Raw genomic sequence first — 21,558 nt, 5'->3', positions numbered from 1 at the left:
GGGTGGACAGGAAGGGGAAGGCCTGGCGTCATCCTTCCTGCCACACCACACTGCCTGCCGACACCAGGGCGTGAGACCTCTCTGTCCCCAGAACAGCAGTATAAAGCATGCTGGAGAGAGACTGTCTATTCCCAAATTCTCGACCACAAACTGCCGACCCTCACAAGCGACAAACACACGTGCACAGGTTCATACCCAGCACATGCACCCCCCATCGCCGGTCGGCCCAGAATCCTCCTGGAGCTGTGTCAACAGCGCTCTCCCCGCCTCGGACGTGCTGGCACTCACACAGGGAGGAATGACAGCGAGACCTCCAGCTCGGAGGGGACAGAGGCTGTGTTCCCAGTTGCTCCAAGGACACACCCCACCCAAGAGTGCCCAGCCTCAGAGAGCAGCAGAGAGGGCGAAGCAGTCCCCACGGACCAGGCCCAGCCACACCACCAGGCGGCTCACGACAAGGCTGTGCTTCGGAAGCAGAAAGAACACAGGCGCTTCCTTCATAGCTCCCCTACCTTGTTCAACTTCCATGTTCATACAAAGTCATCAGAGACCCCTCTTGTCCCAAACACCCCACCCACACAGAAGCGGAAATACCCAGCATTTCAAGCACGGAGTCGCACACACGCATGCTGGGAGCTTCCGCCCGCCCCAGGCCACTCCCGTGAACACGGAAGTAGACCCACGCAGGTCCTTCGCTTACCTCTGGTGGTATAGCCTCCAATGACATAAATCTTCCCCTTGCATTCACACGCAGAAAATTCAGCCAGCGGATTCGGTAAGGGTGCCACAAAATTCCAGGCGTCCTGCTCGGGATTGTAACACTCAACGTTAGACACGGCCTGCCCGCCGACGGCGTAGAGCTTTGAGTTAACAGCCACAAGCTTGAAGTTGGACCTGAAAGACAGACACAAATAGCCTTCTTCTTTCTTGTCTTTTAAGATTGATTTATTTATTTGAAGGGCAGAAATATAGAGACAAAAGGAGAGAGACAGACAGAGGGAGAGAGAGATCTTCCAATCCCTGGTTCACTCCACAGATGACCGCAACAGCTAGGGCTGGGCCAGGCCAAAGCCAGAAGCTTCTTCCAGGTCTCCCATGTGGGTACAGGGGTCCAAGGACTAGGGCCATCTTCCACTACTTTCCCAGGCACATTAGCAGGGAGCTGGACTGGAAGTGGAGCAGCCGAGACTTGAACTGGCGCCTATTTGGTATGCCAAGTTTGCAGCTGACAGCCTAACCTGCTACTATTCCACACCGGCCCTGCCATCAGCCTCTGATCACTAAGCTGTGTGATGAGAGTGAGGGACGAGAGGGGAATGTGGAAGCAGCTGGACACTTGAAGACAGTTAGCTTCCTCAATTCTTCCGCAACTGGGGTCCATTCTACCGGAGGACAGAGGAATGACGGGCTGACTCCTCAGATGTCACCCCATCCCCAGGATTCCACAAGAGCAGCGCCCTGTCCAAACATCAGCAACACAAGTACTAACCCTACACAGCACTAGGCCAAGAGCTAGGGCGCACGGCACAGACGAAACTCAATTAATACGCTCGGCCCCGGCATCTGGGTCTTCCACACCCATGGATTCAGCCAAATGTAGACTGGAAATACTAAGAAAACTGACTATCTGCATTGAACACGTACAGACTTATTATTGTTATTTTTTTTTTGCCTTGCCATGACTCCCTAAGCAGTAAAGCCACACTTTACATGCCAGTGGATATTAAAAGTAACCTATGTGGGGTGGGCATTGCACTACAGCACAGTGAGCGGCTGCTTGGCTTCCCTTATCAGAGTGGCTGGTATGGAGGCCACCTCTGCTTCCAATCCAGCTTCCTGCTAGTGCGCCTGCGAGGCACTGGATGACAGCTCAAGTGCTTGGGTTCCTGCCACCCACATGGAAGACCCCGATGAAGTTCCTGGTTCCTGACTTCTCCCTGGCCCAGCCCTAGCTATTGTAGCCTGTGGGGAGTGAATGGGCAAGTAGAAGATCTCTCTCTCTCTCTTCCTCCCTCTCTCTGTCATTTTCCCTTTCAAATAAACAGATATTTTTTAAAAAGTAACCTATAATTTTTTAAAAGATTTATTTACTTGAAAGGCAGAATTACAGAGAGGCAGAGGCAGAGACAGAGAGAGAGAGAGAAGGAGAGGTCTCCCATCAGATGGCTCACTCCCCAGTTGGCCACAATGGCCAGAGCTGCATCAATCTGAAGCCAGGAGCCAGGAGCTTCCTCTGGGTCTCCCACGTGGGTGCAGGGACCCAAGCACTTGGGCCATCTTCTACTGCTTCCTAGGCCACAGCAGACAGCTGGATTGGGAGAGGAGCAGCCGGGACTTGAACCGGTGCCCATATGGGATGCCAGCACTGCAGACGGTGGCCCCACCTATAGATAATGTAAAGTATACAGAAAGGGGCCAGCGATGTGGTGCAGTGGATTAACACCCTAGCCTGAAGCGCCGGCATCCCATACGGGCACCAGTTCAAGACCTGCCTGCTTCACTTCCAATCCAGCTCTCTGCTGTGGCCTGAGAAAGCAGTAGAGATGGTCCAAGTCCTTGGACCCCTGTACCCACATGGGAGACCCGGAGGAGGCTCCTGGCTTCAGACTGGCACTGCTCTGGCCGTTGCGGCCAGCTGGGGAGTGAATCATCAGATGGAAAACCTCTCTCTCTCTCTCTCTGCCTCTCCTCTCTCTGTGTAACTCTGACTTTCATATAAATAAATAAATCTTTAAAAAAAAATGTATACAGGAATGTTGTGCACAAGTTCTATGCAAGTACTAGGCCATTTATAGAAGGGATTTGAATATCCGTGGACCTCGGTATCCAAATGGGGCCCCAGCACCCATACCCCATAAATACCAAGGGCAACTGTGCTTCCTGCTAGACAGAAAAGGGTGGAGAAATGCACCCACTGCACCCCTTCCCTTGCCTCTCTCCATCAGAATGGTGACATCATTGCTCCCAGTGAGCGGGGAAGCTCCATCCTGAGGCACACATGGTGCTGCCTAGACAAGACTGGCAAAGGCAAAGGGCAGCTGCTAAAGGATGGTTTGGGAGACCCCTTAACCCCCAGGATCCCTGAGCACATCAGCCCCTCCTCCTCTGAATGGCATGTCCTTTCTCCCCTCCCCCCCCTTTTTTTAGAGGCAGTGGTTTACTCCTCAGGCAGCCTCAACAGCCAAGATGAGGCCAGGCAGAAGCCAGGAACAGGAGATCAGTCCACGGCTGCCACGTGGATGCACAGAACCCAACCACCGGAACCACCACCGCTGCCTCCCAGGATCTGCATCAGCAGGAAGCTGGAGTCTCGCCCACCGCCAGGCGTGGAAACCCAGCAACCCAATGCAGGCTGCAGGCTGCGGGCGTCTTACCTGGGAGGGGGGCGTCTTAGCCTCTCACAGTGCTACCTAACGTGTAAGATGAGGAGCCTGTGCAATGAACCAAGTACAATAGTGACACAGCATTCTCGGGCTCCCTATACACGCAACCCCTACAGACGGCCCGATCAACAAGTGTGCCTGTGTCCTAACAGTACACCATTTTACGGAGAGAAATACCCTGGTGTCAAGCCCTGTGTCCGTCCCAGCACGAAACACTGCTACTCAGCTTCAGAGGCCAGGCAAGTCTGGCGATAGGGAGGGACCTGTTTGTTTCAGCAAAGCACACAGGGACTGACCGGCCCTCAGAGAGCCAAGAAGGGTCGCGTCTGCCATGGCTGAGTCAAGTCGGCTGGGATGCACGCCCCAGCCACAGTTCCTAGGGGACGTGTGGCAGCGTGGTGCAGCAGCAAAGGCCACAGTGCAAGTGAGGAGACGCCGTTCTGGCCCCAGGTCTGCGGCAGGCAGCCACTGACCCTGCTCCAACCGTGGGGATCACACTGATGGCAAGCTGGCTGGGCACTTCCACCAAACAGCTCCTCAGAAGGCACAGGGAGCTGAGACACTCTCCACGCCATCCCAGCGTATTCCGGTGTAGTAACAAGAATACCACAGCAGGGGTCCTGACGTCCAAACCTGCCACTTTACCTATGTGACGCTGAGCAAGCCACTTATCCAAACAAAAACCACAAGCACATTTGGCACTAACTGCGGACCACACACATTACACAAGTATTGCAGTTTCTCATGTTTTTTAGTGTGAAATAAAGATGCTAGATCCAGTGAATTCTGGGGTCACATGTAACTCCAACACAAGGACAATCCCAAAACAGAAATATCCTAGGAAAGAAAGGAGCAGGCAGCTACACACACACACACACACACACACCCGAGGGTAGATTGAGAAGTGGCCGTAGGCTGGCATTATGGCACAGCGGGTTAACCCACCACCTGCAATTCTGGCATCTCATATCAGAACCCAGTTCAAATCCTGGTTGCTCTGCTTCTGATCCAGCTCCCTGCTAATAGGTAAGGCAGCAGAAGATGCCCCCAAGGGCTTTAGCCCCTGCCACCTAAGTGGGCGATCTGGATGGAGTTCCTGTCTCCCGGCTTTGGCCTGGCCCAGCCCCAGCTGATGCTGCCATTTAAGGGAGTGAACCAGCAGATGGAAGATCTCTCTGTGTCTATCATTGTGCCTTTCAAGTAAATAAGTCTTAACAAAAACGTGGCAGTGAAAACTTGACCATGCTTGACTTGGCAGGTGCTCAGTGCGCAGTGATGCACATCAAGCAAGAACTCTACTAGGGCTTTGGTCCGAGTGGTTCCCACCAATTCTCCACTCACGGTACTTAGTGGAGGATGCTGTGAGGGTGTAGTTAGGGTTGGATCAGGCATGACACAGGGGCCCCAACCATGGCACTAGCGGTTTTATCTTTCTTTTTGTCTCTCCTTTCCTATTCCCTCCCTTTCTCCCTCTCTCTTTCTCCCTCCCTCCCTCTCCCTCCGCCCCTTCTACATGAATCACTTTATAAGAGAAGGAAGAGAGACCCGAGGCGGTACACCTGCGCACCTGTCATCCTCCAATGTTACCGGGCAACAAGAAGGTCCTCACCAGTGGCTGAGCGGATGGTGGCGCCTTGCTCTTGGACCTCCAGTCCCCCGAAACCATGAGCCAAATAAACCTGAGTCCTTTATAAATGACCCAGTGTATGGCATTCAGTTACAGCAGCAGCAAACAGGCTGAGACAATTGGTAACAGCCACGTACTAAAGAGCCAAGACTGTAGAACGTATTGAGGCCCTTTGCATTCAAGTGCACTTTTGTTTAGTTTTGCTCTGTTTTTCAAGTCACACTGTCCACGACACCCAGGTGGCCATGCAGTTTTCATGCCCACAGACCTCCATGGGTGGCAGTCTCTGGGTTGGCTCCTGACTCACGTTGCACAACCCCCTCTGCTGCCAATGGCCCTTAGACTCCAACCATGATGCTTCTCTCTGTGTGTGCAAACTTGAGGAACCAGCGGAAATAATAAGCACTAAACCTCAGCAGCCCACAGTTTGTTTGTGCTCCCTAAGGCACACAGATAGTAAATTTTCTAAGATCAAAGCTGTTGCTGGTGTTCGCCCAGCGTCACCACTGGGCCTAAGCAAACATGGAAGCCGCCTCTTTGTGCGGCTCAATGAATAGGCAGCTAAAAGTAAACAATTCCGTTTCTCCAGACCCCAACATGCTCAGATTCACTTGAAGAGAGGAGAAGAAACTCCTCAATGTTCACCCTGAGCTATAATTGCTGCCTCAGTACTGAAGAGGCCCACACCACGTGGAGTCATGAGGCCAGGCGTGCACACAGCAATCCCTGCTCCACCATTCGGGAGCTGTGTGACCCTGGACAATTACTCTCAGCGTATCTGTGCCTCGGTTCCCCATCCATGAAGTGGAGAGGAGAACAGCACAGGGGCCAGTGCTGTGATGCAGCGGGTTAACTCACAACTTACAATGCCAGCATCTCATATAAGAGCCCTGGTTCCAGGCCCAGCCATTCTGCTTCTGATTTAGCTCTCCACTAATGTGCCTACAACGGCAGACGAAGATGGCTGGAGTACTTGAACCCCTGCCACCCACGTGGGAAACCTGGATGGAATTCCAAGCTCCTGGCTTCAGCCTGACCCAACCTTGGCTGTTGCAGCCATTTCGGACATAAACCAGTGAAAAGAAGACCTTTCTCTCTCTCTCTCTCTCTCTCTCTTTCTCTCTCTCTCTGTCTGTGTGTCTCGCTCTCTGTAACTCTGCCTTTCAAATAAATCAATAAATCTTTAAAAGAAGAAGAAAGGGGATGAGGGGAGCAGCAGAGGCCTGCACACAGTGAGAGCAGACAAGGCCGAGGCTCTCAGAAGGAAGGCCCTCCCTGCAGGCCTCCGGGTGATGCCGGTATGTGTCACAGCCCAGGTCTCTGCTGGCGAGGGCCAGTCTACGATCAGGCAGAGGCAGTGGCTGCTGGCCACGCGGTACTCTGCAGCTCTGCACACGGCACCGCTCTCGTCCACAAACTGCCACCACTTAGCTCCTGAGAACAGCTCTTCCACTCTCCACCTCCTGGACAGTAAAGGCGTGAACCCGAGCTGTCAATCACTTTTCAAAATTTCCATCTCCACATTGCCTTCTTAATATCAATCCCTGACATCCATGTGCTCCGTAGACAAAAGGAATTTTAAAACCAAATCCTAATCAACTGATCACACCTTGATTTACTTCCAATAAACAGAACTGCAGGTGAGAAGAATTAGCTAAGACAGCAATTTAATTTCTAATTCACTTGTAAGAAATCAAAAGCTCCCTAGGGGCAGGCATTGTGGCACACAGGGCAAGCCGCCACTTCAGACGCCGCATCCCAGCTGGGAGTGCCTGGGGTAGACTCCCACCTCGGCTCCTGATGCCACTTCCTGCTAATGCCGGAACGCAGCAGTGTGATGGCTCAACTACCTAAGTATACCCACCCACTTGGGAGCCCCAGAACAAACTCCTGGCTCCTGGCTTTAGCCTGGCCCAGCCCTGGCTGTTGCTGCCACATGGGGAGTGAACCAGCAGATGGAAGATTTCTCTGTCTCCTCCATCCCACCTCTTTCAAATAAAACTTTTATAAAAAATAATGCAAAAAAAAAACCCCAACCTCTCTATAGCCTTAAAGCTAAGTAACATGAAATGTGCTCAACACCAGCAGGCAGCTTTCAGGTGTTCCCAGTAGCTGTGCACAACCTAGCGAGCAGGATGACAGAGTGACCTGGAGCCTGGCCCTGCGATGAGGTGGGAGATAATTAAGTTTGTCGAACCTCTGTTTCCCCTTTGGGAAAAGGGAGTCAATCACAAACCCATCTCACAGGGATGCTGTCAACAGGAAACAGGAAGTGACCCCTGAAGTAGGGAGCACAGAGAGAACCCACAGCAGCTGTCACTCGTGGCGTCAGACACTCGACGCCTCTGAAGCACGGTTCTGCTGCAGCACCAAGACCCCTTCTCAGCTGTCCAAAGACGCCTGCATCATTCGTGGAGCATCCAGCCCCTTGGGTCCCCTCCTTCCCCTCTGCCTGCCTTCTGCCGCTTCCGCAAGTACTAACCCCCCACCACCATCTCAGGGCAGGGGAGAAAGAAAAACTGTCCCAGCCGGCACTGCAGTGCAGCGGGTTAAGCCACCGCCTACAATGCCAGCATCCCATTTGGGCATTGGCTCGAGTCCCGGCTACTCCATTTCCAATCCAGCTAATCCCTGTTAATGTGCCTGGGGAGGCAGTGGAAGATGGCCCAGGTGCTTGGGTCCCTGAACCCATGTGAGATCCAGATGAAGCTCCAGGCTCCTGGCTTCAGCCTGGCCCAGCTCTGGCCATTGTGGTCATTTGGGGAGTGAACCAGTGGATGGAAGATCTCTCTCGCCACCCCTCCCTCACTCTGCCTTTGAAATAATTAAGTAAAGTCTTCAAAAAAAAAAAAAAAAAAAGAAATTGTCACCACTGCTGGCCTACTACCACCTCTGAGAAACTCAAAAAGCACAGACACAAAAAGCAACTTAAACTGCCAGCCAAGAAACCGGCGGGGAGAGGAGCAGACACAGCCCGTTCCCTGGCAGCATTAACCACAGAGGACAAAGCCTCTCACGGTTTCCTCGCTCTAGAAGTGCTCTGAAACCTAGGCCGAGAGGTTAGGAGAATCGCTAAGGCTGAGCACGGTCATTCTGTTTGCAGACCCGGACCGTGTGCTGCTTCCTGCCACTTCCCACTCCACGAACACACCACCAGCCATCTCCTTCCCACTCACTGCTCAGCTCTACTTCCTCAACAAAGCCAAGGGCTTCATAAACCCATCCTTACCGACCGACCGTGGATGACATCACTGCCCGCACAGTCCCTGGGGATGTGGGTGGTGCTGCCCTTGACCCTTTCTCAAAGTTACAGGCAGCCCCATCAGATATGAATCAAGGTTCCTGCCACAGGCTGTGTGTTACTTTTAAGGTGATGACTTTTCCCAGCACAGAACCTGCACTGGGACATGACCTGGGAACAATCCCGGGCTGGTTTCCTATCCACCTGTCTCAGTACCTACATTCCATTTTCAAACACCCTAAGGGCAGGAGCTACATCATCTATGCACAGTCCTCATGAAGCTCACAGACACGCATTATGATGGAAAACAAGGCATGGGTTCCAAAATTCATGGCACCAAAGCCACTTGCATTTCTTTTTTCTTTTCTTTTTGACAGGTAGGGTTAGACAGTGAGAGAGAGAGAGAGACAGAGAGAAAGGTCTTCCTTTTTCCATTGCTTCATCCCCCAAGTGACCACTACGGCCGCTGCATTGCAGCCGGCACTGTGCAGATCCAAAGCCAAGAGCCAGGTGCTTCCTCCTAGTCTCCCATGCGGGTGCAAGGCCCAAGGACATGAGCCATCCTCCACTGCCTTCCTGGGCCATAGCAGAGAGCTGGACTGGAAGAGGAGCAACCGGGACAGAACCGGCACCCCAACCAGGACTAGAACCCGGGGTGCCGGCGCCATTTCCCATGAACTTTTGAAGTCCCCTTGTATTACTGTTCATCCAATGATAACTCAGAAGAGGCTGAACTTGACAGGTGTCAACTTGACAGCTGAGAGGCACTTGTGACGATGCTTTGAAAAGCAGCCCTGATTCAGGAGGTGTGCACCTCTTCTTGTAAACCATTTAAATAATTAGAAAGACTCAATGGGCATTTCCATTTTGATTACTGTACCTCTTACAAGTCCCTGAGGCTCATTTGCTGCCTCTCTACAATGGGAACCTAACAGAGTCCCTGTGAGGAAAAGTGAGATACCATGTGCAAAGCAAGGTTATCTAGTGCAGAGTAGGTACTCCATTCAATACCACCCACAACCTTTCTAGCCACTCTCAAATACAATGATGGCTAAAAGTAAATATGTTCACTAAAAATGCTACACTTTAAAGGCAGAATGTAAGATCACACATTCACCTTTATGCAATCTTAAACTGTATTCCACAATTTTAAAACAACCCCCACCTATCTAAGTGCCCACTGGTTACTCACTGCATGCCTCGTTATGGTAGGAACACAAATAGGCAGTGAACAAGTCAGAGTTCTCCATGCGGAGGGTCAGAGGCCCCACACAAGTGATGCACACTGATAGCTCACTCCTTAATGGCCAGCCTCTACCGTGCCATGCTGTGTAGATTTTGCTAATGGAATTTCTTTATTGCGTAAGTATTTGCATGGCTATTAACATGTCAACTTTTTTTTTTTTAATTTGAAAGTCAGAGTTACACAAAGAGAGAAAGAGAGTCAGATAGAGAGGGAGAGAGAGGTCTTCCATCCGCTGGTTCACTCCCCAGATGGCCACAACACCCAAAGCTGAGCCGATCTGTAGTCAGGAGCCAGGAGCTTCTGCCAGGTCTCCCACACCGGTGCAGGGGCCCAAGGACTTGGGCCATCTTCTACTGCTTTCCCTGGCCATAGCAGAGAGCTGGATGAGAAGTAGAGCAGCCAGGACTCAAAGCAGTGTGCATATGGGATGCTGGCACTGCAGGCAGAGGCTTTACCTGCTACACCAAAGCACCAGCCCCTAACATGTCAACTCTTAAAAAACGCACAAGTTATAAATAAAGAGGAGCAACCTGCCACACCTGCCGGGGAGCCCCCAAAATGTGCATGCTAAGTCTGAGTGTGGACTTCAGATCTGCATTTACTCTAAGTTGACCAAAACACCTGGAAGAAAATGACTAAGACTGCTTGCACCTTTGTATTACTTGATGTAATAAAGCTCATTTTCATTAACAAATTAAAAAAAACTAGTTACAAGTGAGAGAATCTCCTGTCCAGGCCAGGAGAGAGCCTGAGACGCTAGAGGAGCAGAGTGGGAGTGCTCAGCACTGCAGGGGCCAGGAGGGACTCCTGGTGTGGGGGTGTCGGACCTCAGGCAAGGAGAGAGGAGCAGTATCCAACCCCACCAAGGGGCGGCAGTCTGGTGGCAGTTAAGACATTAGGAGCCGGCACCACGGCTCACTAGGCTAATCCTCCACCTTGCGGCACCGGCACACCAGGTTCTAGTCCCGGTCGGGGTGCCGGATTCCGTCCCAGTTGCCCCTCTTCCAGGCCAGCTCTCTGCTGTGGCCAGGGAGTGCAGTGGAGGATGGCCCAAGTGCTTGGGCCCTGCACCCACATGGGAGACCAGGAGAAGCACCTGGCTCCTGCCTTCGGATCAGCGCGATGCGCCGGCCGTGGCGGCCATTGGAGGGTGAACCAATGGTAAAGGAAGACCTTTCTCTCTGTCTCTCTCTCACTGTCCACTCTATCAAAAAAAAAAAAAAAAAAAAAAAGATATTAGGTGCCTCGCATAGGAGTGCTAGGATCCCACACCCAGCTCTGGCTCCCCATTCCAGCTTCCTGACAACACAGACCTGGGAGACACTGGGCCACAGCTCCAAAAACTGGGTTCCTGCCACCCACAGGGAAGACCTGGACTGTTTCCCAGGTCCTGGTTTCCAGCATGTGAGAACAGAAGCAGCAGATGGGAACTATCTGTCTCTGTCGCTCACTCTCTCTCTCTCTCTGCCACTTGAATAATTTTTTTAAATTCCAAAGCAGTATCAATAACCAGTCAGAAAGTATCATGAGGGGCTGGCACTGTGGCATAGTGGGTAAAGCTGATGCCTGCAGTGCTGGCATCCCATATGGGCACCAGTTTGAGACCTGGCTGCTCCACTTCCAATCCAGCTCTCTGCCATGGCCTGGGAAAGCAGTGGAAGATGGCCCAAGTGCTTGGGCCCCTGCACCCACGTGGGAGATGCAGAAGAAGCTCCTGGCTTCTGGCTTCGGATCAGCTCAGCTCAGGCTGCTGCGGCCAACTGGGGAGTGAACCAGCAGATGGAAGACCTCTCTCTCTCTCTCTCCCTGCTCCCTCTCTCCCTCCCTCCACCTCTGCCTCTCTGTAACGCTACCTTTCAAATAAGTAAATAAGTCTTTAAAAAAAAAAAAGTATCTTAGGGCAAAAAACAACTACAAAATACCTAAGAATAACCCTAACAAAAAACTTACTGACTACATGAAGAAAGAAAGATAACTGAAACTGTGGAGGGGGGGGTGAGGCACGGTATTAAGACACTGAAACGCCTTCTCTAAATTAACTTGCCATCATAACGTGCTCTCCACCAAAACCCCAACGCAACAGGACAAACTGATTCTAATGTTGATCTAAAGAAGGAAACAGCCAACAGAATTAAAACAAAGTGGCCTCAGTTCTCCCAGACAATCAAGTACGTTGCAAGGCTTCCACAACCTGAAAACATGTCCCTGATGCCACAGCAGTGAGCCTGCCAGCTTGGAAGCAGGAAAGCGAGCCTGTGAGAGCTGATGTTGCAAATCACGGCTGTGGCCTTTCGTTACCAATTACGTGAAAGTAAATGCGAGGTAGATGCAGATCTACAGGTAAAGCAGGCAGAATGCGATACAGGCTATTTTATAATCCTGGCTTGCAGGAGCCTCTCCTGTGCAAGACACAAAACCTCCAAACATGACAAATCTGACTATGAGAAAGGTCGGCTTCCTTCATCCGGGAATAGACCACAAACCCGAAATCTATACCGGGAGGCTCGCAAGGCTGGTGCTGGCTGCATTTTGTTTGCTTTGCAAAGTTCCTGTGGATGCTGATGACTTGTTTGCTTTTAATCTATTTGAGAGGGAGAGAGACACAGACACAGACACCTCCTATCCTCTGGTTCACTCCCCAAATGCCTGCAGTAGCCAGGACTGGACTGGGGCCAGGACTGAAGTCAAAGCTGCAAGCCAGGAACTCAACCCAGGCCTTCCATGCAGACAGCAGGGACCTGGCCCAACTGGAGCCACCTCTGCTGCCTCTGAGGACCGGCATGAGCAGGAAGCTGGAATCCGAAGCACAGCTGGGACTTCAACATGGGCACTCTGATGTGAGACATACGCAGTCTAAATGGCAGCTTACCTACTAGCCTGATACCTCCCCTGCTTGTTTTTCAAGTGGAATAAGTTGCCAACATTTTAAAATAAGGATAATTAGGGCAGGCATTGCAGCACAGCAGTTTAAGTCAAAGATTGAAACGCTGGCATCCCATATTACAGCATCAGTTTAAGTCCTAGCTGCTCCACTTCTGAGTCAGCTCCCTGATGATGCACCTGGGAAAGCAGCAGAAAATGGCCCAACTTCTTGGCCCCCTGCACCCACACGGGACACCCGAAGAAGCTCCTAGCTCCTGGCTTCAGATTGGCCCAGCTCCGATCACTGCAGCCACTGGGGGAGTGCACCAATAGATGGAAGACCTCTCTCTCTCTGTCTCTCCTTCACTCTCTGTAAATCTGCCTTTCAAATAAATACATACATCTTAAAAAAAAAAAAAAAAAAAGAAAAGTGCCTAGGAAAGCAGCAGAAGGTGTCCAAATGCTTAGGCCTCTGCCCTCCATATGCATGACCTGGATGGAGTTCTAGGCTCCTGGCTTCAGCCTGTCCCCTGTCCCCCACACCCGTCGTGTTCTGTAGGAGAATGAACCAGCAGATGGGGGAATCTGTCTCTCTCCCTATCACTTTGCCTTTCAAATAAATGCATAACTCTTAAAAATAAATTAGGGTATTCAGTTGGGAACACCAATCTGACTTCCACTTGGGAATTACTGTAGCTGAGAGGGCACTATGGGGCAGCAGTTCTCCAATACAAAATAACTGTACAACACTACCTGACAAAAGAGATCCGTAAACATACACGGAACTACTCAAACAAGAAAAATATAAGCCAAGTTTGGAAAACCTGGCAAAAAGCATTCAGGAAAGAAATACAAATGGCCAATAAAGATAGGAAAAGAACAATCTCCCTTCTAACCAGGGAAAAATCCCACCAGTGCTTCTGTCCATCAGACTGGGGTGGGGGTGCACATGATAATATCTGGTCTTGGCAAGCGTACAGGGAACTGGCAGGTCAAACACCATTGGTAGAGAGGAAATCAGAAGAATTTCTGGATGGGTAATTTGGCAGGAGGCACCCAAATGTCAAATGTGCATACACTTTGCCCCACCTGCCCAGGGATGCCAGGAATGTGACATCTGGAATTAAGTCACTTAAGCCGAATATACACCCCTAAGGGGTGTTCAATGTAACGCTGTTTATAATGGCACACAGAAGCAACCTGAGGTTCATGAACAAGGGAAGGGCTGATCACATTAGGGAACCTTCTCAAGGCTTCAGTGCTACACAGCATTAGCAGGGAGAGAGGCTGCATCTGCTGACATGGAAAGCAACTCAGTAAAGCCCGCCGCTAAGGGGCCGGCGCTGTGGCACAGCAGGTAAAGCCACCGCCTGCAGTGCCGGCATCCCATATGGGTACCAGTTTGAATCCCAGCTGTCCCGCTTCCAATCTGGCTCTCTGCTATAGCCTGGTGTGGGGAGCAATCCGGACTAGACTAAGTTACTCGAATTAGGACTTATTCTATGCATCTGCTCTCCCACAATATGGCGCTGGGAGAGAAGTAAACAGCTTCCGCACAGCTGCCTCCAGTTCAACCAATTAACTGTAGGACTTGCTCCTGATTGGAGAGCAGCGTACTCGGCGTGTGGGCAGCCGAGTTGGGATTGGCAGAGAAGGACTATAAAGGAGGAGAGAGACGGCATGCACCGGGAACATCTATGGGGAACATCTAAGGGAACCCGTGCAGCCCCCGAGAAAGCCGGCCGGCGGTGTGCCGCTCCCCTGCGGAAGTGGGGAATGCGGCCAGGGGGAACTGCCCTTCCACGGAGGTGGAAGGGATGGTAGCCAACCCGGGAAGAACCAGCAGCAAACCCGGGGAGGGCCGAGCAGACGAAAGAACAGCGCAGGGTCCTGTGTCGTTCCCCCACGAAGACGGGGAGCGACATAATGGTGCCGTGACTCGGATATGAAGCCTAGGCAGGGCTTAGTGTCGTTCCTCCACGAAGAGGGGGAGCGACATAATGGTGCCGTGACTCGGATATGAAGCCTAGGCAGGACTCTGTGTCGTTCCTCCACGAAGAGGGGGAGCGACATAATGGTGCCGTGACTCGGATAGGAAACATGACTCGGATAGGAAACTTAGGACGGATATGAAACTTAGGAGGGAAGAACTAGGGAAAATATCGGAGAGAGAAACTAGCAAACAGCCTAGGGAAAAGCCGGACGAAAAAGGAGCCGGAAGAAGCTATTGAAAGCCTAGGCATAGACTCGGATACGGACTACGGGGGGAAGCTGGGAGAAATCTCTAAGGTCGAAAGCGAAAGTGAAAGCTAGAACAAACAGACTCGGATGCAGACTGTGGGGAGAGGCCAGGAGAAATGAGGGAGGAGTATTGTTGGAAGAAAGCTTGGGGAAACATACCGGGTAGAGAAAAATGTTAGGGAAATTGAAGCCGCGGGGGGCAGGCCGAGGCGGAAACGAAAGCCACTTTGGGGTTCTCAAGTTAGCCCGGGAATAGGGGGCGAAAAGTTGAAGCCAGAAGCTGAGACGTAAGCCAGATTGGGATCCGTCTGATTAGCCCGGGGAGCAAAGGACGGGAAGCCAAATCGTGGGGCGGAGACGTACGCTGGGTTGAATTCGCCAGGCTAGCCCGGGGAACTTAGATTGAATCCTAGTGGCGGAGACGCAAGCTACGCTGTGTTACTCGCGGAAGCCGCCGCGTGCAGAGAGAGCACGGGGCGTGAATAGATAGGGAACGCTGGCGTAGGCCGTGGTTCAGACGCGAAAGGGTTAAGCGTGGAGACCGCGGAGCGCGCAAAGCCGAGCCGCGCAAAGCCGGGAAGCTGCGCAGATGAGAGAGGCGCGCGGGCTGAAGCGGCGCAGAGCCGGGAACCCGCCGGCGGGGCGAGGTGCCGGAAAGCCGCAGGGATAAGAGAAACAGAAGTTTTAGAAGTAAAGTGAGAAAAATAGGAATGCTGGAAGATAGAAGTAAAATGGGAGAAATAGGAATGCCCGGAGATAGAGAAATAGAGAAATAAAAAGGCCTCCCTACAACACTGCAATGTGAGAGCTTGGATTCGGTCTGCCTAATCAAGTGAGGCGATGAGCACCTGCGGGCAGCTAGCAGCTTATGCGCCGCAGGTCACCGAAGACAGGCACGAATTAACATCAGTAAGGCTTCCCCACAATACAACAATATTAAGCTTGGATTCGGTCTGCCTGATTTAAGGCGGTAAGCGCCAGCAAAGCTCGACCAGAGTATGAGCTGCAGGTCACCGAAGATAGGCACAAACCAACACTAATAAGTCTCCCCCACAATACGGCAATGAGAAGGCTTGGATTCGGTTTGCCTGATAGGTTTTGTAAACACCTGCAGGCAGTTCTAGCAGAGCAGAGTATGCGCTGCAGGGCACCGAACACAGGCACGCATCAGCGCCTAAAAACCTCCTCACAACATGGCGAAGAGAGGACCCGGATTCGGTTTGCCTGATGGATAGGACTTGTAAGAGCCTGTGGCAACTCTAGTGTGTGCCGCGGGACACCGAAGACAGGCGCGTATCAACGCCAAAAATAAAAAGAAAGGGGGATCTGTGGGGAGCAATCCGGACTAGACTAAGTTACTCGAATTAGGACTTATTCTATGCATCTGCTCTCCCACAATATGGCGCTGGGAGAGAAGTAAACAGCTTCCGCACAGCTGCCTCCAGTTCAACCAATTAACTGTAGGACTTGCTCCTGATTGGAGAGCAGCGTACTCGGCGTGTGGGCAGCCGAGTTGGGATTGGCAGAGAAGGACTATAAAGGAGGAGAGAGACGGCATGCACCGGGAACATCTATGGGGAACATCTAAGGGAACCCGTGCAGCCCCCGAGAAAGCCGGCCGGCGGTGTGCCGCTCCCCTGCGGAAGTGGGGAATGCGGCCAGGGGGAACTGCCCTTCCACGGAGGTGGAAGGGATGGTAGCCAACCCGGGAAGAACCAGCAGCAAACCCGGGGAGGGCCGAGCAGACGAAAGAACAGCGCAGGGTCCTGTGTCGTTCCCCCACGAAGACGGGGAGCGACATAATGGTGCCGTGACTCGGATATGAAGCCTAGGCAGGGCTTAGTGTCGTTCCTCCACGAAGAGGGGGAGCGACATAATGGTGCCGTGACTCGGATATGAAGCCTAGGCAGGACTCTGTGTCGTTCCTCCACGAAGAGGGGGAGCGACACCTGGGAAAGCAGCAGAAGATGGCTCAACTCCTTGGGCCCCCTGCACCCATGTAGGAGACCCAGAAGAAGCTCCTGGCTCCTGGCTTCTGATTGGCCCAGCTCCGGCCATTGTGGTCAGTTGGGGCGTGAACCAGAGGATGGAAGACATCCCACCCCTGACTACCAAATAAATAAATCTTTAAAAAAAAAAAAAAAAAGTAGACTGCTAAGCAGAAACACCAAGTGCCACAACAAAGTGCACCCCCTGATGGCACCTACAAGGTGTTACCCCTCTGCGCACTGAGTACTCCTATATATTCTTCCTTTTGCTATCAACATCTTTACATAACCATGCAATTATAAATTTATAGATGTTTGTATATTTAGAATATTTCAATATGTCCATACACATATTTTTCACTCTGTCGTTTTTCATGTCATTGACAAGTTTCCTGAAAAGTATGTATGCCAGTGGCTCCAATTTTCTTGTTTAAAAGCATAGAAAGACAATTCCCAGGAAAAAAAGGCAAAGAATATGAAGGAGGGTGGGCGCTTGGGACAGCAGACGCCGCCTCCTGGGATGCAAACGTCCCATATCGAGTGGCTCTGCTTCAGATTCCAGCTTCCTGCTAACGTGCACCCTGTGAGGCAGCAAGTGATGGCTGAAGTTCTCAGGTCCTGCCACCAACGCGGGAGACCTGCATTGGATTCCCAGCTCCTCGCTTTGGCCTGGCCCAGTCCAGGCTGATGCAGGCACTGGGGGAATGAACCAGCAGGTGGCAGATTTTTCTCTTTGCCTTTCAAAAAAAGAGAGAGAAAAGAAAAGAAATAAAAATGTATTTTAAAAAAGTACTACCAAGGATTTGTACAGAGGAAAAAACAACTTTTGGAGGCAGGCATTGTGGCACAGTGGGCTGAGCTGCCCACATCCCACGTTGCAGTGCCCGGGATCGAGTCCCATCTCTGCTTCTGACCCAGCTTCCTGCCAGCGCACACCCTGGGAGGCAGCAGGTGATGGCTCAAGTCCTTGGGTCCCTGCCATCCACCTGGGAGACCTGGCTCCTGGCTTAGCCTGGCCAAGCTCTGGCTGTTAGGGTACTGGGGGAGTGAACCAGGAGGTGAGAACTCACACTCTCGCTCTATCTTTCAAATAAAAAGTACAAATTTAAAAATAAAAGAGGCTGGAAGAAAACATGCTGCTCTGCAGTTACTGCCTCTAGGAGGCGGCGGGAGCAACAGTCTGGGTTTCTCTGCACTCTCCTATTTCCGGTGACTCCGCTGTTCTGTGTCACCAGGAAAGCAGCATACTTTGCAAAGCGAATTTTGCGGTGTGGCAGAACCCAACCCCGAGTCCAGCACCTGTGACGAGGACTCCCCACACTGTGAGGCCTGCAGTCCCTGCTCCACGCTTCCAGGCAGACGTATGAAGGTGTCGATAGCAAAAGGAAGCTGCTTCCCTCCTTCTCTCCTTCCCTCCCCCCGCCCCACCACCTCTTCCAGTACCTGCTCTCCGCTTGGCCCCTTTCTCTACTACTTGCCCACCCACCGCAGGCCCCATGTTGCCTTTTTTTTTTTTTTTTTTTTTCCTTTCTTCAAGTCATTGTGGAGTTTGTAGACCTGGTAGGGAGATGGTAGGGGTGATAGGAATACAGTCGGCCCTCCATCTCTATGGAGCCAAATGAGGGGAGACAACACCCAAACCAAAAATCACGGGTGTACAGAAGGTGTACAGAATTTCTCTCTTGTTCCCTTAAAACATACAGCATACAGTCAGCGCTGTGGTGTAGCAGGGTGAAGCCTCCACTTGTGGCACCTGCATCCCATATGAGTGCTGGTTCAAGACCCAACTGGGCGCCAGTTCAAAACCCAGCTGCTCCACTTCCAATCCAGCTCTCTGCTAATGGCCTGGGAAACCAATGGAAGATGGCCCAAGGGTGTGGGTCTCCGTACCCTTGTGGGAGACCCAGAAGAAGCTCGTGGCTCCTGGCTTCAGGTTGGCCCAGATCCAGCTGGTACATCCATTTGCGGAGTGAACCAGTGGATGGAAGACCTCTGTCTCTTCCTCTCCGTCTCTGTAACGCTACCTCTCAAATAAATAAATAAATCAACTATCATGTACACAGCATTCATACCACAGGCATTACAGGCAATCTAGAGAAGACATAAAATGTTTGGGGCGGGGGAAAGGACACGCAGAGGTTATGTCAAACACTGCCATCTCATAGAAGGCTTCCAGACTGGTATCCGACTGGGTCCGAGAACCAGCGCCCTGAGTACAGCTAGGGTGGCTGGATTCCAATTCCACAGGTGACTACCGCCAGGCTCACCCTTTGGGTCAATGACACTGAGAAGGAAGAAGCAAAAGAGAGAACAAAAACTAAGACAGAATCCTACACAGCAAATTCTGGTCACTTTCCAGGGACTGTGTCCTGATCATATATTGGTGCTCCAGGGTGAAAAGCTTCAAAGTCACTGACAGGTTAAAAAAAAAAAAAGGCACCCCAAGTCAGCATGACAGGTAACTGTCCAGTGTGTCTTTAGAATCACCATCAGAACCTGAAAACTAAAGAGAAGGAAACATCTGTAAAGATGAAACTTAAACAGCAGCCTTTTTTAAATAAACCGGCCCTTCTAGGAAGCCACATTGTTTTTCCCACCAGGAGAGAAGCAGAGGAAATCGTGTTGCTTAAGAACACAAGACCTGCAAGGCAGCCACCCAGGCGCGCTGGCTGACCTCATCCTCCCGGGGCCTCTGCTCGCTGGGAACCCCGCCAACGCCAGAGCCAGCCCGGCTCCCGGGGGTGTCATCCCTCCCCCACCCCCAGCACACCTCCAGGGGGCTGCCCAGCAAACCCTGGAACAACGACGGAAGGAGTGGACCAGGGAGCTGCACGCCCAGCAGCAGCCCCGGGCCAGGCGCCTACCTCTTCTGGTTCATGGAGGCCACCTGGAGCCACTCGTTGGTGCTGGGGTTGTACGAATGCGCGGCGGAGATCTCCTGGCTGGTGATCCTGTAGCCGCCCACGATGAAGAGGTAGTTGTCCAGAGTGGCCGAGCCGTAGCCCCTGACGTTGACCAGGTCCGGGGGCAGGTTGTTGGCCAGCGGGAACCAGCGCTCAGTCATCTCCTCGTACCTGAGCATGGACGGCGGCTCCCCCTGGTAGGGGTGCGGCGCCAGGGGGCCGCCCAGGAAGTCCCCCAGGGCCACTAGGACCGGGGTCCCCGTCATCCGGGCCTCCCTCAACCTCTGCTTGAGGCTGACGTCCCCCGGAGCCGGGGGAGGCGACCCCAGCAGGTGGAACTGGGGCTTGCACAGCACCTCGTGGAAGTGCACGGCCATGAAGCGCAGGCAGGCGTCCTGCAGGTCGGGCAGGCCGTACACCTGCGCCAGGCGGTACAGCTCCAGGCAGTTGGTGAGCCGCACCTGGGACAGCAGCAGCTGCAGCAGGGACGTGACCTGCAGGAAGGAAGCCGCCTCCACGAGCGCGGCGAGCAGGCTCGCTTCGTCCAGCTCCTCCTCGCCATCGCCCGCGCCGCCCTTGTCCCCGCGCGGGCCCAGCTGCCAGCCCTCGCGGGCGCCGCCGGCGTTGATGAAGTCGAGCACGAGCCGCAGGCCCGGCGCGCTCAGGCCGCGCAGCTGCTGCACCTCGGGGCCGCCGGCCTCCGGGCTCAGGGCCTCGCGCATGCCGGAGCGGTAGAGGGCGCGGAAGTAGTCGCTCTGCTCGATGAGCTTCCTCTTGCTTACCGGGTAGCAGCGGCCCTCCAGGCGGATCTGCACCACCTCCTCGGCCGACATGGCTGAGCCGCCGCGCGCGGGGCCGCTGCCCGCCAGCTCTGCGCGCAAGCCCGGGGCCGCGCGGGGCGCGCCACGGCAGGGCGGCCCGGAGCGCGGGCGGGCGAGGGCGGCCGCGGCTGCGCCCGGCTTCCCGGGCAGCCCCTCCTCCCGGGCGGCGGCGACGGGGACTCGGGCCGAGCTCCTCAGCACCACCACCACCACCCCCGGGGGCGGCCCAGCCTGCGGGGCTCCCTCAGCACCAAAAAAGGCCGGGCCGCCGCGCGCGGGCTCCCCCGGCCGCCGCGTCAGGCGGGGAGGGAATCCCAGCCCGCAGCCGGCCGCCGGCAGCCTCCTCCCCCGCCGGCCCTCGCACTTCCGCCCGCCGGCCGCGCCGCGGCTGGACCCGGCGTGGGGGGCGCGCGGGCAGGTGCGGGCCGGGGCCGGGCTGCGGGGACGCCGGCGGCCCGACGCGGGGGAGCCCGGAGCCGGCCGCTCGCTCAGGGCGAAGGAAGGGGGAGCAAGCGTGACAAGGAAGGGCTGAAGAGAGTTCCGGGTCCGGGGGCCAAACCGGGGGGTCGCCCCCTCAAGGCCCAGGCGCCCGGAGCCACCTGTCCGGTGTGGTCGTCGAGCAGGAGCCATCTTGTGGGAGAAGGGCCCGGCCGGCGGCCCAGGTGGTCTGGGGTCCTCGTCTCTCTTCAGGGACAGCCCGAGGTCCCCCTCGTGTCCGTGAAGTCAGCCCACGTGCCCTCTGTTTTAGAATCAGGTTTTCCCACCACCTCCTTGTCCTACCCCCCCCCCCCCCCGGTAAGAACTAGGAGGCAAAACCCTGTGCTTTTCCGCGTCCTCTCGGTTGCTGACAAACACAAAGATGGTACAGTCAATGCCAGATCTGCGGATCCCACGGCGAGGGGAAGCCCCGCGCGCCACCCGGGGAGCTGCGGGCGGGCGCCAGGGGGGCAAAGCCAGGGGAGGCTTTTAAGGGCAAAATCGAGGATTCCCAGAAGACGCTTTGACCAGGAACGGGGTGCCAGCCAGTGACCGCGCGGAGGTCCTTGCACAAGTCCGTTTTGTGTTAGTGCCCTTTGTGCAAGCCCGCGTGGTTCAAGCGGACTCTTGGGGTCGTCACTGTCCAGCAGCAGCGGTCAGAACCCTAGCTTCCCTTATTTTTGTTAGGGTTGACACCAGCACCTCCGTTAGGATTCAGACAACTGTGACACTGCACGTGGCTGTTAGAAGACTCACCTCTACCATCAGC

At 53.7% G+C, this 21,558-nt stretch overlaps 1 protein-coding gene across 2 annotated transcripts in view; it reads right to left on the bottom strand.

The window, feature by feature from the left end:
• Nucleotides 1-20,972, bottom strand: part of KLHL42 (kelch like family member 42) — a 31,838-nt gene extending 10,866 nt beyond the window's left edge. Inside the window, exons 1-2 of one of the 2 annotated variants that reach the window (XM_002712726.6) lie at nt 19,453-20,758; nt 701-894 (exon numbers count right to left, since the gene is read on the bottom strand). In XM_002712726.6, the coding sequence (XP_002712772.1) occupies nt 701-894; nt 19,453-20,324 (1,066 nt within the window). In that variant the 5' untranslated portion in view covers nt 20,325-20,758. Of the gene's footprint in view, nt 1-700; nt 895-16,852; nt 17,326-19,452 lie in introns of those variants that run through there. The other variant, XM_089304769.1, reaches the window with a different exon arrangement.
• Between the last annotated feature and the right edge of the window lie 586 nt (nt 20,973-21,558).

This window comes from Oryctolagus cuniculus, chromosome 9 (assembly GCF_051225735.1).
Source record: "Oryctolagus cuniculus isolate XC-2025 breed Fujian yellow rabbit chromosome 9, ASM5122573v1, whole genome shotgun sequence".
Classification (NCBI taxonomy): Eukaryota; Metazoa; Chordata; class Mammalia; order Lagomorpha; family Leporidae; genus Oryctolagus; species Oryctolagus cuniculus.
The sequence above is the reverse complement of the archived record's forward strand: the minus strand, read 5'-3'. Positions and strand labels throughout refer to the sequence as shown.